Below are 16,475 nucleotides of genomic sequence, written 5' to 3' on the forward strand. Positions count from 1 at the left end.
CATCAGATTTCCCATTCAGTATTTGTATCTGGCAATTTCCTGTGCCACACACTACAGAGGAGCATTCAAGGGCTCCAATGGTACATTTTTGTTGTGTTTCCCTACTCAATAAGGGGTTTAAGGTATCTCATGTAAAGATTCAGATCTTTGCCCAGGCTCCTTTCTAGTACACCATTGAATGTTTCCTTTAGTCAAGATAAGAAATGCAGGCAAAAAACGTTCAGAAAATGTACAAGGTACAAAAAGTGTCTTTCCTGTGGCATAAACTCTGAAAAACAGTAAAGCCTGATGGAAAAGTATTTGTCTTTTCACAACACTTTTTCCCCTAGCAGAGCCAGATACTGCAACTAATTCTGAACTTCTGTTTCCTTCTACTTTTATTAGCCCCTAACCCTCATTCTGGGCAAGAGATAACATTATAGAAAATGTCACAAGGCTTACAATATCATCTCATTTCTGTTGCACCAAATTGGTTAGAATTTTCTCTTTTATTTCCTTTCTACCCCAGCCCTTTCAAACTATTTGAAGAAATTAATTACATTTCACAGAAGGACAAGAGAAAATAAGACCATTGTTCTCCAGGCTGTGCTAGGGACCACATTAATTTCAAGTTAATAAAAACAATTGAAGCTCTTGACCAGGAAATCAGTTCATTAGTTCCTCTCAAAAAATATATTCACCAACGCATATGAAAATGAGCATTCAATGGCACTGTCACACTAATATCAACACCAAGAGCAAAATGAACTTTCATACAAAGTACTCATTAAATGCTTTTCTTTTATGATGATGACGAACTCAAATTTTCCCTCCTAGAACACAGTTATACCAGAAAGGTTATGATAGCCTCAAGAATACTCCCTGTGCTACCAAAGAAGTCCTTCTCATTTAAAACTCTTTGCAAAAAGCTTCAGTAATTTCCTCAGAACACCACCATGTGCAATCAGCTGCTCTGCTTTGATTCTGACTCTGTACATCACTAATGAGCTGTGCTCTGAGTTTACAACACAGCCCCTGGTGTTAAGGGCCTGCATGCCAGGGCCACATCAGAGCAGCAGCTGAGCATCAGGAGTTTGCATTGTGGGCAAATCTTCCTCTGTGATGAGTGATTGCTTTCTCCCAAGTTCTTCACCTCAGTCTGAGCACATTCACTGAGATCTCTTGTTCCTCTGTGACAAAACTGTTCCACACTCAAAAGGAGAAAAAACTTTGAGAGCACTCGGAAGAAAAACTTCTCAAGACAAAGGGAGTTCTGATTCAGGCAAACTTACATCCCTTAAAGAACACAAATATTTCAGTGATCAGGGGGTTATCTCTGGGAAGAGTCTCACCTGTCAAACAGGTGGTGTCCAAGCTGCACAGTGAGTGCAGAGACCAAAGGCAATCCTTCCAAGGTCTTCAACAAGGAGGACTTTACATAAAGGCTGGTTGTTGTGCAGCTCCACCTGCCCCTTGCTGATCCATTTCTCTGCTGCTTGAAAGTGCTGCTCATCAAAACTCACCTGGCAAGGGCGTGAATTTCCCATCTGCACACAGTGGACAACTGAGACACCACCAACCTCCAAGGAATGCAGGTGATCCCTTCACAAAGAAGCTACATCTCTTTGTCCCTGTCAAATCTTCTGGGAGCAGCAGTGCTGAGTTACAACTGCAAATCAGGTCTTTCAACACAAGCTACACCTGGCATAAGGCTTTGCTGTGGCAGGGAAACCAAGGAAATGACTGCATAGGATCACTGTACCCATGATATCTGCTCTAGTGGCAGCTGTGAGTCCAATAAAGTCTGAATACTATCCCAAAATCACCTTAAATTAAAGTGGCAACTTATTATAGCATTTTTATTATGAAGAGTACATCTCCTGTCCTCACTGGCTCCCAGAGAAGTACAAGGACACTGAGATGCATAATGGTAAGACAAGAGACGAGTCCTATACAAATTCAGAAATGAGACCCAGATCCTAAATTCTAGCCAAGGTTCCTGCCTATAAGTTGCCCAGTTTTATATATTGCTATATAAGTGGTCAAACATTTATTCATTGAGAGCCACTAAAAATTCTTAAAAGACACTCAGGTTTGAAAAGACATTCAGCTTTGAAATAAATACATAACACTCAGTAATTCAAAGAGTAAAAATTAACAGTGAACCTTTGTACTATGGCTGAAGGAATGTTTAACTAGACTACCATAAATTCCTAAACGGATTTCTATTTATGATTTCTTATTTTTTCCCCCATTGTTTCTAAAAGGAAAACATTCCCTTTGCCTTAAATTTACATTTTTAGGGTATTTTTGTTGTATCTTTAAATGAAACAAAACAAAAAAATCAATTGAAAGCAAGCAGAGCAAAAGATGCTCTCTACAAGGAGAAAGAAATCACTAGAATAAATCAGCTATGCTCAGATGACTGGCAATAACCCATATTAATTGGTTCCATATATTTTGCATTGACCTAATTATACAATACATCATTTAAAACAAGTTTAGAATTACCTTAAGTTTAATCAGGTATTGATTCTCTTTTGCCACACCTGAGGTATTCCTATTTCCAAAGGGATTAGCGTTATACCTTTAATAAGCATGAAGGCTTGGGGATGGTTTACTTATTCATAGAAGTGTGAAGTTAATGCAAAAATTAATACCCAAAATCTCTACAGAGCATGAAGTTGCAAATGTTGATAATAGTATGCAGGCACACAACCACTTTGGGTATAGAATTTCATTAAAAAACCCAAGGGCTATTAAAAATGAAAGATGTTCAAACAACAGATCATATACAAGAAAATAAGCAGGTACTCAACACAAGTATAACTTCGGAACCTCTGGATTTGCTATCAAACCTTTCAGGAACACCTACAATAGTTGTAATGCTGAAAATTTTGTGTTTTATGTGAAAATGCTGCAAATGTAATGCTGCAATCACTTTTCTGTGCAAGGGAAACAAGCCTACCAAAAAACCCCAAAAGAAACAACGCTCCTAAAAGATGACAGCCGACTTGCCAAAGCCTCTGGGCCAAAGTACTGCAATGTTTATAGTCCCTGCTTGTCATATATGGCACACAAAACCTATATAACCTCTGAATACATCATGTCATAGAAGGTATAATTTTGAAGTAAACAGTTATTTATGGAAATCAGTAAATTAGTAATGAAAGATTAAGCTAGGCAACTATGCACAGAATAAAAGGAAATTTAATTTATAGCTAAAAGAGAGCATGCTCTCCCTCTCCCCTCATCACACAGATGCTTAAAATATTTTCTGGGTTTTTATTTTTATGAACAAGTATCTGAAACAAAAAACAGGCAGCTATCATTGCATTTAAATACAGAAGAAAAATTCTTGTAACGTCCTCAGAAAAACTGGACTTTGTTTTTTTAGCAGAGCACACTCTATACCTTGCTGGCTATGACTTCAGCAATAATCTGAATATTCAGGGACAAGATCAGATTTAATACCTTACATTATTTCAACACCTATATATGCAACTTTAAAGAAGTGCAAAAACTTCACCTTGGTAAGACAAATGTTCTTTTACATCAAAGCAGCCAAGGCAGTAACACAAATTTGCTGTGGTACTTCTGACATTCTGATGACTACAGGTCATGCTTTAACTTTTTATGTTACAATATAACTGTAATCAGTCAGAAAGAGAGGACTTCAGAGTAAGTATTTGTTACAGTAGCATTTTACATTGGCTCTCAGCAGCACTGCTTTACTACATCTGCATCAGATGTATCATCTCATACTGTTTCTAATGCAAGGAATACCATATTTCCTGGTTTTCCTGCCAGTTTCTATTTACTCACTGGGGAGTAAGAAATTTTCTTTTACACATTCAGTTATGCTTTAGATGCAGAGTAGAGCAGACATTGCTGCAACAATTTCTCACTAAGAAGAATACTTACCTTTATTTCTACCTTTATTTATTTAAGTGCAATGAACAATTACTGCATGCTGACTGCAGAATATTCACTTGAGGTCTGAGCCATCTGAGCTGTCAGCAGAGAGGTCTCGAGAGGTTTAAAACACAGGAACCTCAAGAACTCATGTTATTTAAAAACCTTTTCCTTCTCTCTTTGAAAGTTAGGACATGTTGTGGTGTGAGAGAAAAAATATATAGGAAAAATCCTCACTCTTTTGGCTCAGATTTTAGAACTGTTCAGATATATTAATAGAAAAGAGAGAATGAGTATCTCCAGAGTACAATTAATAGGACAAAAAAGAATAAAGGTAAAGCAGAGTCAAGGGTTCACCAGCTTCAACACAATTGTCCTGCTCTTTTTCCCAAACCAATGCAGTATGGAAAAAACATTGAAAAGTTTTTCAATCCCTTCCAAAATTTCATAGCAGGGGAATACCCTTGAATAGCTAAGCATCTTCTTTTGAAATGGGTGTACTTAAAACAAATCCATGACCAAGAAGGATTACATCACATCCAGTAGGAAACAGAAACATCACTTTTCCAGACATCTCGACTGTTCTGAAATCTGTTGTGCTCTGTAGTTCTTACCTATTTATAATTCATTTGCACTGGATTATTAATGTCCATTGATGACAAAGGCAATGAACTATATTAACCCTTTATCCCCTGCAGAATGAAGAAATCCATGGGGGAATTTACCTGTCCCATAAATGCCATACATAAAAAAGGTATAAACTTGAAGGGACGCCCTAAAAACTGTAGGAATGGAAATAAACAAGCTCATGTAATGATTTGCTGAGCTTTATTCTAAAATTTCAACACTCTTCTCAAAAACTGGTATTTTCCAAAAGCAGAAAGCCCTCTCCTCAAGCACCCACAGGACAGGCATCAATCACAAGAGATTGAGAAAAGTTTTCTCTACGTGAATTGTTGTTCAGCCCTTACCTAACTTTATGAGGAGTTTGAAAAAGAAAGAGACCAACATTTCTCACCCTATAAAAATGCAAGATAGTCACTAAGTGCGTGACATTTTTTTACATTAAGCTTTCTAATCTCATTTTTGAAAGTGTATCTGTCCTCTTAAACACTTCCAATTTCTGGAACCCAAATTATTAAACTCAAGGAGAAGTCAGAAACTGACCTCTGAGAAATGTTATGCAAAAAATTACTCAGCTATTGTTCTGAAATTTAAATGTGCTCTGTCCCAAGTGATATAGATAGAATTCAAGAAATTTTATTTACATTAATTTGATATAATCAAAAATCAATTAAACATAGAGCATAGAATTGTAGTTGAATTTTTCAGCTATTCAAACTGACAGCACTGTTACCTCTTAAGCTCTTTAATTTCTGATTTTTTTCCCCAAGATTTCTCATGAAATAAATACATACTCATTTTATGTCTACAATGATATTGAAATTTAAAAAAAAATTAAAAAAAAAAGCCAGTGGCTTAGGATACTACTATATCTACTTAATTTTAAAGGAAAAAATCATAGCTATAGGCAGATCAATACCTATAATCCCCTCTATACTTACCATGATTGTTCTTGTTGTATGGCTGGATGATTCTGGAAAATAAAAGAACCACAGCACATTAGAATGTTTTCTTTATCCCCAAAAGCCCTGTGTTCTGATGCTCACCCCGAAGGCTAAGATGCTACTGCTCAGCTACAACAATGAACACATCAAAAATGCAGAGACTGGAAAAATTTCTCATGAAATGAGCATGAGACTCATCATTGGTCCTGAATATATATGGCATGCTATAATATGCTGTTAACTGCACTCGTTCTCTTTGCTTAATTATCCTCTTCTGCAAGAAAATATAAAAATGGAACTAATTCATAATTCATGTTTGAAGAAGTGAGTTTTTTTTAATTTTCCTTTCAACATATGGCATCATGAAGGGTTAGCTCTGCAGACAAAAATACAGATAGTATCAACATAATTCCATTACTGTTCCCATTTTAAAAAGTTTTTATAAAACTAGGCAACCCTTTTTCTGAGAGTTTTGAGGTGGATGCTCAGTTTGAAACTGACAAAGCTTTTTGAGAAATGCAACATGCACAAAAGTTATTCTCTCCCATATGATAAATCAGGAGTTGATCAACTGAGCTCATTGTTATATTCATATAAATTGCAGAGCAATCACTACTAGGCCAATAATTAACATAGATTTCACCTTGCCATTCAACTCAGATTGCTTTTGCTTTTTACTTTCCCTAAGAACATAAATCACATTCTTTTTGGCTTAAAATGTTACAGTTCACATATTAGAGATCTTGTTCTTTTTCAAAGCAGTGCAACTTCAGTAACAAAACATAAAAAGTTAAAAAACCAGCAAGGAAACTCACTGCTGGTCTATAAGATGATACTACCAGCAGTCTCACAGACTCGCTCAAAAATTTGGATAGGACACCTTGTTGGCCATAGAAAGTTCTTAAGGAAGGGACATTTATCAAAACCACATGTCTTTATAAAATGTACACAAGTCTGAATTAATTGAATCAGTAGATTCAATTAATTCAATATCTTTTTCAGTTCTGCAAGCAAGATAAATTCCAAATAATTACTTTTTTTTAATCCTTTTCTTGGTTCCAAATTGCAACTTACAGAGTTTCCAACTAGTATCGCTCACACAAAGAATTCTTGAGGGATTTTATTATTGTTAAAAATTGTATTAAAGAGATTAAAAGGACATGAGAACAGCTGCATATCTCTCTCTCAAAAATAAAAAAAGTAATTACACCCTTAAAGTGGCATTTCCCTTTCATTTTGAGGAGTCACCTTAGTCTGAAGGTACAGTTCAATCACTGATAGAAAAAAGGTAAACCATTTTAAACATCTCAAACTATTTTTAAACTCCAACATTCAACAGAAATTCCGGTATATAGTTTACATTTACATTTGTACAAGTCTTCATCCTTACTCAGTTTTAAATAAGAAATATTTATATCACTAAGGTCACATTGACAGTACTGTAATGTGAATACCTACCAAAAGCCAGCAATATCTCAGTTGTAAGCTCCTCTACCAGCCCTCTTTTCCCCTCTTTTTTCATGTAAAAGTTATTACTTATAAATACCCATTTAGGTCACTAGTCCTGTCATGGTTTGAGCTTGGCACAGAGTCAGTGCCCTCTATGAAAATGCCTCACCTTGGTGTCTGCTGTGAGATGTGACCAGGAATAAGCAAAACAGGCTTCAACTTAAACATAAAGAACACTTTATTACTTAAAACTACAGGAAAAATAGGGAAAGACTATAAAGAAAAGAAAAAAAAATTGAAAACCTTACAAAAACTACTTTTCTTCTTCTTCACTCCCTGACTTTCTCAATCTAATACATTCTTTCAAAAAACACTAACTGCCCAGCCCAGCACGATACTTTAGTATACTCAAACTGCAGTTCATGAAGAGGAAAGGAGTCTTTCTCGTTCTATAGGCTTCTCGTGGAAACACACTGAGAACTTCGTGTGCTTCTTTGTTATTTCAGCATCGCCCAGAAGAAAAAAAGTCTTTCTGCTGCTTGTAACATCGTCCTTCCATGCTCAGTGTTCTCACTACTGACGGCATGGACTAGAGCTGCTTTTAGGGTGGTCTTTCAAGGATGTCTTGTCTCACTCTAAAAAGGCACAGTCTCTGCTTTTGAGACATTTGTCTCCCCCATATTTTTCTAACTCTCTGGGGCCGGGGGGTCTTCACGAATGAACTTTCTTGGTTTTGAGGCACTGCCTCTCCCTAAATGCAGTCTGTGTCACAGGAACAACTGAGTCTATGGCTACAAGAAAAAGTCTAGCCAAAAGGCCACTTCAAATCATCTCTCTCCATCTAATCATCTCTACAATCTCTGGGCCAAGTCATCTCATCTCTCATCTCTCTTCTTATTCAGCTTCGAGGAGGATTAGCATTTTTGTAAGGCTTCAGTCATGCAAGAAAGGGTTAAAAGTTTTCAGTCTCTTTGCTGTCGGTTCTGGAGCGACTCTTACGCACGCTGCTCACACGCTGCCGCTGCGGCCGGGCAGTCTCTCTCTTTCTCCTCCTGGCTGGCTGTTCTCCCGGGGGGAGGGGGGGCTGGCTGCCCGAGGGCTGACTCTCTGGGACTTTCTACCCTTCTATCTTCGAAGCTCTCTTGAAGCTCTCTCAACTCCATCTCTGTCCAGGCTCTAAGCTTACTGCAAGGCTGGCCCCTCCCCCGCCCAGCAGCAGCGGGCTGGGCGGGGGAAGAGATCTGACTTCTTCGCCCGACGATGTCTAAAAGAGGAAGTGCCAGGGCAGTGCCTTGCTTTTAACTCCTGTGTATTCTCGGAGGTGTGTCTAAACTCTACTGGCTACACCAGGTGTCAGTATGAAACCCAAAACTTTTATTGGTTTGACCACAGCTTCTCAGAATTCTCACTCCTTCCTGGTCAAACCATGACACTCCACCCTTCATCTTCTGAGAATACACTTTCTAAAATTATCAACAAAATTACAAAACACTTCTACACAACAATACTTTAGATTCACTATCTATCTACTTTAACTTAGTACATGCTTTTCTTATTCTTCTTGGTTTCATCTCACAGCTTTATCTCATCATTCTCTCGTGATTCGATTCCCGGTCAGGGAACCAAAAAATGTCATGGTTTGAGCTTGGCACAGAGTCAGTGCCTTCATGAAAATGCCTCACCCTGGTGTCTGCTGTGAGATGTGACTAGGAATAAGCAAAACAGGCTCCAACTTAAACATAAATAACACTTTATTACTTAAAACTACAGGAAAAATAGGGAAAGACTATAAAGAAAAGAAAAAAAAATTGAAAACCTTACAAAAACTACTTTTCTTCTTCTCCCACTACCTGACTTTCTTAATCTAATACATTCTCTCAAAAACACTAACTGCTCAGCTCGGCACGACACTTTAGTATACTTAAACTGCAGTTCATGAAGAGGAAAGGAGTCTTTCTTGTTTTATAGGCTTCTCGTGGAAACACACTGAGAACTTCGTGTGCTTCTTTGTTACTTCGGCACTGCCCGGAAGAAAAAAAGTTTTTCTGCTGCTTGTAACATTTTTTTTCTATGTTCAGTGCTTTCACTACTGAGACATGGACTCAGAGTTGCTTTTAGGGTTGTCTTTCAAGGATGCCTTGTCTCACTCTAAAAAAGCACAGTCTCTGCTTTTGAGACAACTGTCTCCTCCATATATTTTTAACCTCTTGGAGCCGGAGAGTCTTCACAAATGAACTTTCTTAGTTTTGAGGCACTGCTTCTCCTTAAATGCAGTCTGTGTCACAAGAACAACTGAGTCTATAGCTACAAGAAAACGTCTAGCCAAAAGGCCACTCTAAATCATCTCTCTCTATCTAATCATCTCTACAATCTCTGAACCAAGTCATCTCATCTCTTATCTCTCTTCTTATTCAGCTTCGAGGAAGATTAGCATTTTTGTAAGGCTCCAGTCATGCAAGAAAGAGTTAAAAGTTTTCAGTCTCTCTGCTGTCAGTTCTGGAGCGACTCTTACGCACGCTGCTCACACGCTGCCGCTGCGGCCGGGCAGTCTCTTTCTCCTCCTGGCTAGCTGTTCTCCCGGGGAGAAGGAGAGGAAGAGGCTGACTGCCCGAAGGCTGACTCTCTGAAACTTTCTACTCTTCTATCTTCAAAGCCCCCCCGAAGCTTCCTCAATCCCATCTCTGTCTAGGCTCCAAGCCTACCGCATAGCTGGCCCCTCTCCCGCCCAGCAGCAGCGGGCCGGACAAGAGAGAGATCTGACTTCTTCGCTCGACAATGTCCAAAAGAAGAAGTGCCAGAGCAGTGCCTTGCTTTTAACTCCTGTGTATTCTCAGAGGTGTGTCTAAACTCTACTAGCTACACCAGGTGTCAGTATGAAACCCAAAACTTTTATTGGTTTGACCACAGCTTCTCAGAATTCTCACTCCTTCCTAGTCAAACCATGACAAGTCCTCAAGGCAATTTTTAAACTGGTAGTATAAGAACTAAATATTGTGATAATCTACTGTTTCCTGATACTTGAACATATTTGGCACTATTAAAGAGTAAGAGAAGATCACAGTAGAGGGAAGAACTCTGTAATCTGTTAAATTTTTTTTCTTCACAGTAATTTTTGTTATTAAAACTTTTTTTTTTTTTTTGGCATGGCAGTAAAATAACATTTCAGGACCTGAATATTCCTGGGGAAACACAGAGACTGCATTAATGGAATAATAAATAGCTGAGACAAAATTCATTCAATTTATAAGCATAAGTATCCAGGAAAAAAAACCCCACCCAACCATCTTATCTCCAAGAGCACATTTCCTGAAGAATCCCGAATGTAGGCAGAATTATCCACAAAGTTAACACAAAGAATGAGGCTTCTTGTCTCTTGAAATAAAGGAGAGATGCATTACAGAGTGCTTTCAGTCACTTCCAAAATGATCATAGCCCACAAACAAAAAATCCACTTTTTTTTTACAGAGATACTTGAAACCTTCCCTCTTACTCAGAGGTGCTGTGCTGTTGGCATAGCTCTATATGCCAAATCTATAAAAACTGTGCTTAGCCATGATTGTCCCAAAATACACAGACATGCTCTCACTCAGTTGTCTGTGAAAGTGAGAAGATCTCCCTAAAATGAGCTGAGGAACAACTGAATTTTCCTGGAAATTGTTAAACAGTGTCTTTCTGAAAAGAACCTGACAGACGCCGTTAATGCAGTGCCAGCAGCTGTTAACTCCAGGATATTACCATACTGATAACCTAATAATAAAACCCAGCCAAGGAGTGAAAAAGATGTTATATTTGTAAATATCCCTGTTATATCATGCAATAGACTCATTCTCTTTTTCTCCATCTATTTTTCTTGCTGTAGATACTGAAATATCATCTAAGTTGCCAAACAGCAGAGACTTGACTATATCCATAAATACAAAGGTAGGAAAAGAACTGTTTATTAAGTAGATGTAGTCAAAAGCTTCTAGGATTAACTAGGACTACTAATTAAGGTGCCGTTGTTACAAAATTTAAACTCTTATATACTCTGATACACAAATATTCAGACTTTAGAACTGAGCAGACGCCAATTTCTTCCAGAAAATAATTACACCCTGACTTGGCAGTTTCTGAAAAACACTTATATAGGGACACACCAGCCAATTTTGTGGAAACCTTTTAACTAAGGCAACTAAAGAAAAAAATCCTTGCTTAAAAAGGCAGTCACACAGCATTAGAAACCTTTACAAAGGGTCTGCACATTAATGCAAACTCCAGTGCAGCTCAAGGGGATCAGACATTATTTAAAAACCGCAAAATTCTTGGTGTTGAAGAGAACAGAAGGCAGAGCTTTGGATTTTCATTTTTATCTGCCAAGTTCTACAATGCTTTAGGGAATTGACATAATCTGGCTCAAATTTTAGTGAAACTGGAACCGGTGGACACTTGGTTTATGAGTGAGTTCTTACAGCAAGAACTGTGATCTGTACTTGCACCCCTTCAGTAGGAAGGGAATTCCAGGATGGAGACTGGTTCTCCCCTTAGGGCAGTGAGTGCCAGGGAAGTGGATTGCTCATTTTGAGCAGAAGTGACCAGACATCACCACCACTAACAGGGGTTTGTAGTAATGTCACGTGGGGGAGTTTCAGTAAATGCAGCTTCAGTGCTGATAAGATGTTTATAGGTTTATTATTGTGGAGAAATTGATGCACCAACAACGGAAACTGCCTAAGATGCTCCTGTGCCCTTTCTACAACATATTTATTTGAACTCAAACAGAAATGAGTTGGCTGTAGAAGACATTTCCTCACATTAGAATGCGCTTCACCAACCATATCGACCAATCAAATATTTCTCCCTTTTCCAGGCAGTAGGGCACCATAAAATTTCCCACTGTAAAACCATTTAAGGCTAAATCAGAAACAGTGCACTGCTTAGGGACAGTGTCAGCCACATAATTATTTCAAGTTTACATATTATTTCCCAGCAACATGCTATTTTTAGTTACATATCAGAACCCTTTTCCAGCTGTTCATGTGTTATTTGTATATGTTATATTCTTTATTTCTGCTGATAGAAAACAGAGTTTCCAGGTATTTCTCTTTTTTATTTAACAGGATTACTGAAAATACTAATGGGTGAAACATGTCCTACTTCTAAAACTTCCAGAATAAATATGCTTGAAGATAATGTGATTTTGACAGGTGGAAAATAAAGGCAGACTGGCAATATCAGAACTGTTCAATCCTAGCAAAATTTCAGCATAAGACTTTAAAGGTTAACTTCACCTAGGCTGGACCACTTTATGAAAAAATCTGAGAAAGGAAGGCTGCTTCATTATTTCTCCTCTATTTGGGTTATGAATGTTTTGAGTAACCAAACATAATAGGTTTTTTTCCTCCCAGTTTACAGCAACTGAACAAGGGACATTTTTAATTCAAAAGTATTACTAAAAATATATAAATATATACGTATGTCTGATAGTAAGAATGATTTTTGAGGAAGACTCTTATTCTCTCAAGACAAAAATTTTAAACACTGGAGGAAGAATATATGGATGGAAAAAAAAAAAAGAAAGAAAGAAAAAAAAAAACCAAAGAAAAAATAAAAAGAAAATCCAAAAAAGAAAAAAAGAAAAAACCCCCCACAACTAACCAAGCAAAAAAACTCCAGAATAAAAACCCACACCAAATATCACAGACCAGACACAGGATCTTTCTAGTTCCACTGCCTAAGCACTTTGTAAAGATGCATTCCCTTTTGCATTATTTACTAAAATTGTTAGGAACTATTGCTCTGCAATCACAGCTCACAAAAAATAATCAACCTACTTGCCAGTAATCATACACAGAAGCATTGTGAATATGAACTCCAGATCTTGAATCAGAACCCATAATTCAGGAGGTAATATGCTGCTAATCCTGTTATCAAAAAAACAGGATTCTCTTTCTGCAACTGTAATTCTTTAAAATAATACTAGGGGAAAGTAGTGATTCTAGGAATTAAGCTCTGGCTATTTGCATTGTGGTTTAAATGTTAACTTAATTACAGTGTTGTTTCCTGTTTGAAGAGCTGATTCATTCTGCCAATTAGGAAATCCAATGTTAGTGCAGATTCATGTCTACACAAAACCTGTATATTAAAACAACAAACACTGACTCCACAGCAGAAATGGGGCATTTTACCATGAAGTGCCCTTCCCTCCACCTGGGATCCCACTTGCTTTGCTCTTTCTGATCCCTGCTGCCACCAGTGGTACCAGAAACATGTGTGCACTGGTGAGTTCAGGGATGCAACACACCAATTTTTCATAAGCATTCATTTCCTTGGCACAACAAAAGCAAAGTGATCTATGGCACACTCCAAGTAGTGCTTTAAAGCATGAATGTGACTCTAGATTTTTGCTTTTCTTGTGAATCAAAGAAGCCTTACAAAACCAAAGAGAGATTTTTGAAAGAAAGGAATAAGTGCCAAAGGAATCAATAATAGTGCTTTATTCAATTTCTAATGTACTTTCACCCTGGGAAATAATTCACATTTCTCAAGACACAGTAAACCTGAGCATTTCAGTTGAATGGATATTGTATTTTGACTTTGGCATAACAAAAGTAATCGCTGTCTGTATTTTAAAAAATACACAACGTGCTTAGGAACAGTTCTTTCTCAGAGGAAATCCAAAGAAACCTGGGTTTGCAGAAATGCTTTTGCTCCTCCCAAGCACTCCTGTGGGCAAATTACACTGCTTACCTTTTCTCACTGAAAAATACCCTGCAGTTTAAGCAGTCATCAGAGAAGGGAAGACTGTTCTTTTATTTGTACTCAAAGGAGCTCAAATACTTGGAAGACAACTGTAATATAAATTCAATGTACATGTGAGATAATGTACATTGTGAGACAAGGAATAGTTTTCTCAGTTTTAAGAAATTCTAAGGGGAAAAGATATTTCTCTTCTATTTTTTCAGACAAAACTATTTTCCTCCTCCTTGGTTGTTGTTCGCGTTAAGTCACAATATCACTTGCATCACTGGGTTTGGAGAAATGAAGACTGAAAGGGGAAGTGGGGAATCATCAACTCACTGTTTTATAACACATAAATTTAAATAGGGAAAAAAATTAACTTGATGCTTGCAAATATGAGATGCAGAAGCTTAGTTCTACAAATGATTGACAATGTCAGCAGCAACATCCTGGGGTAATTAAGGCCTGTGTCACTTTCCAGGCACATTATTTGGGCTCTGGAAGTTGTCAGTAGTTCATCATCTTCAGTATCATGATTTGTACCTCTGCAAAAACAAGTGAATTTACTAACCACAGAAATGTAAGCTTTAGAGCATTTGAGTTTCCTAATAAATATTTTAAATTATTGCTTCCAACTGCACAGTGAAAATAGAGAGAAATTGGCTACTCTTGTGCAAGCTGCAAAATTTAAATGTAAAAAGGTTGTTAGGTCAATCTCTTGAGGGTCAGAGATGGTTTTAATGACTCTGTATAGAAAGGCAGGACTAAGCTCTTAAGTGTTTCCTGTAATGATATAAGCATAAAAGCAATATATTTCAGGAAGTAACTAAAAGCCATAAGCACCTTTCCATATTCCTTTGCTTTCCTCAGTAAATGACAGTAACACAGCATCATTTTTTCCTGAGAGATCTATTTTCCATGTTCACATTTTCATCAATGCCAGTGCACACATTTGACTGAGAAATCTGCAGCTGAATATTTTAAAGCGTTTTCTGGCTATACCAAAGACCAAAGCTAGAACATGCATGTCCAAAGCAAACTTCAGAGGGAAAACTGACTGTGGAGCAATATATAGCTTTTGTCTCTCACTTTTGGGAAGAGTGAGTACACACAATCCAGCATTAATCATACCTTGTGCTTTAGGATGGAAGAAATGGCAAATTTTCACATAGCAGCTTGTTTGCCACAGCTCATTTCTACTCTTTCTGTTGGAAATCACTGGTATGTTAAAGGAGGTTTATAACAATTTTGGTAGGTTTACAGTTTATTAATGTGTAAGAGAAAATTTATGGTTTTCTTTTTTAAAGTAACAGAGCACCAGATGTTTTTTGATGAGCAATCCATGCTGCTCCTCTGCCACCACAGCAGAACATCTGTCTCTACCAAAACACAGTATTGTGATAACAATCAGACATCTTTGAGAAAAAACAACTCACTCACTGCTGAAAAATTCCATCCTAAAGTGAAACCTCCTTCCCTTTAATGTACTTTCACATAATGTTATGTGAACTCAATTATAATGAACTTAATTATAATAATATTATAATTATTTTCTCTGTTTCAGATAAAATAATTGTAGCTTATTATAGAAAGAAAATATATTCAAGAAAATACATTCAAGAAAATTTGGGTCAGGAAAGGTTTTAGTCTCCCTGTATGTCTGTCAGGCTGCTGATGTTTTCATCTGTTTGTTATAAATTCCCCATGGAAAACTAGAAGTGAAATCTACGGCTTTCTCCTTGCTCATCTCCTGAATAGCCAATAGTATCAGTCATAAGCATAGAGAGAAGGATTGACCAAAACAGTATCTAAGAGAGAAGGAACATCTTTTTGAGGTTTTTCTCCATTTGCCAATTTCTCATGTCACCTTCTCATCCTGCCAGGCCAGAGATGTGTAAGTTCCCAGGAAAACAGACCCCAAAAGTGTTGCCTTATTCCTAGATAATTCATGTATCTGCTGTGCACTTCAGTATATTCCAGAACAGAAATTGGACTGTTGAAAGCATCCTCTTGAAGGCAGCAGGACATGTCAGACTGAAATACAGCACTAAAGGTATGGCAGGGAGGAAAGGAGGATCAGGGCTGTTAATTGGAGTCCCTTCAGCTATGAAATGCTGGCTCTTTTATTTTTGTCCACAATATGAAAATGGTATCAACAGGCACAGACAGATTTCTGTACCTCATCAGTGATGCCGATGCCTTGGACATCCTGTGGATATTCTGGTTCTCATGCATCTTTCCAAAGGTAAGGAAATGCATGCCAGATGACAGAAATTATTCTTGTGTAAAATACCTCTACCTGATGTTTCCAAATACTATAGGCAAAATTATCATTACTCACCCTGCCAAAACAATAGGCTGACGTAAAATTTGACTACTTGGATGCACTGTTCCTCACAGTTAAGCAGCTTGTGGGAGAAAGTAATTGCTTGGAATAATTTCAGACGCTGTAATTTAAAGATCAGATTCAAAATATCTAAAGCACTTTACAGTCACACCTAAATCTTCCCATCATCAACTCCAGTAACAAAATTGGATACATGTAACCTTCTGCAACATCGTGATTTTCTGAAGATGGAATTTTCCCACTTGAAAGAGGCTATCTTCATGGCAGAGAACCACTTAAATATCTTATGCTGACTTTAATTTCAGCAGCAATTGAAATGCTGCATCTCAGAGTAGTTAAAAGCTCCAGTATGTATATTACACAAAAGCTTCTCAAAGTACTGTGAGTTTTCCAGAACAGCAAAATGCCAGTTCACTGGCACTTTTTATTACATCTCACGGAATGCAAGATTTGCTGTTGTTGGAAAATAAAATGAAAAACACTTTTCTAAGACCATCCAG

General features: G+C 37.5%; 1 protein-coding gene across 4 annotated transcripts in view; it reads right to left on the reverse strand.

Annotated features, from left to right (window-relative positions):
• MTA3 (metastasis associated 1 family member 3) overlaps positions 1–16,475 on the reverse strand; it is a 141,654-nt gene that overhangs the window by 23,460 nt on the left and 101,719 nt on the right. For all 4 annotated transcript variants that reach the window (XM_064708993.1, XM_064708996.1, XM_064708995.1 and 1 more), the window contains exon 17: positions 5,460–5,491. In XM_064708993.1, coding sequence (XP_064565063.1) covers positions 5,460–5,491 — 32 coding nt within the window. The remainder of the gene's footprint in view (positions 1–5,459; positions 5,492–16,475) is intronic.

Source organism: Zonotrichia leucophrys, chromosome 3 (assembly GCF_028769735.1).
Source record: "Zonotrichia leucophrys gambelii isolate GWCS_2022_RI chromosome 3, RI_Zleu_2.0, whole genome shotgun sequence".
Lineage (NCBI taxonomy): Eukaryota > Metazoa > Chordata > Aves > Passeriformes > Passerellidae > Zonotrichia > Zonotrichia leucophrys.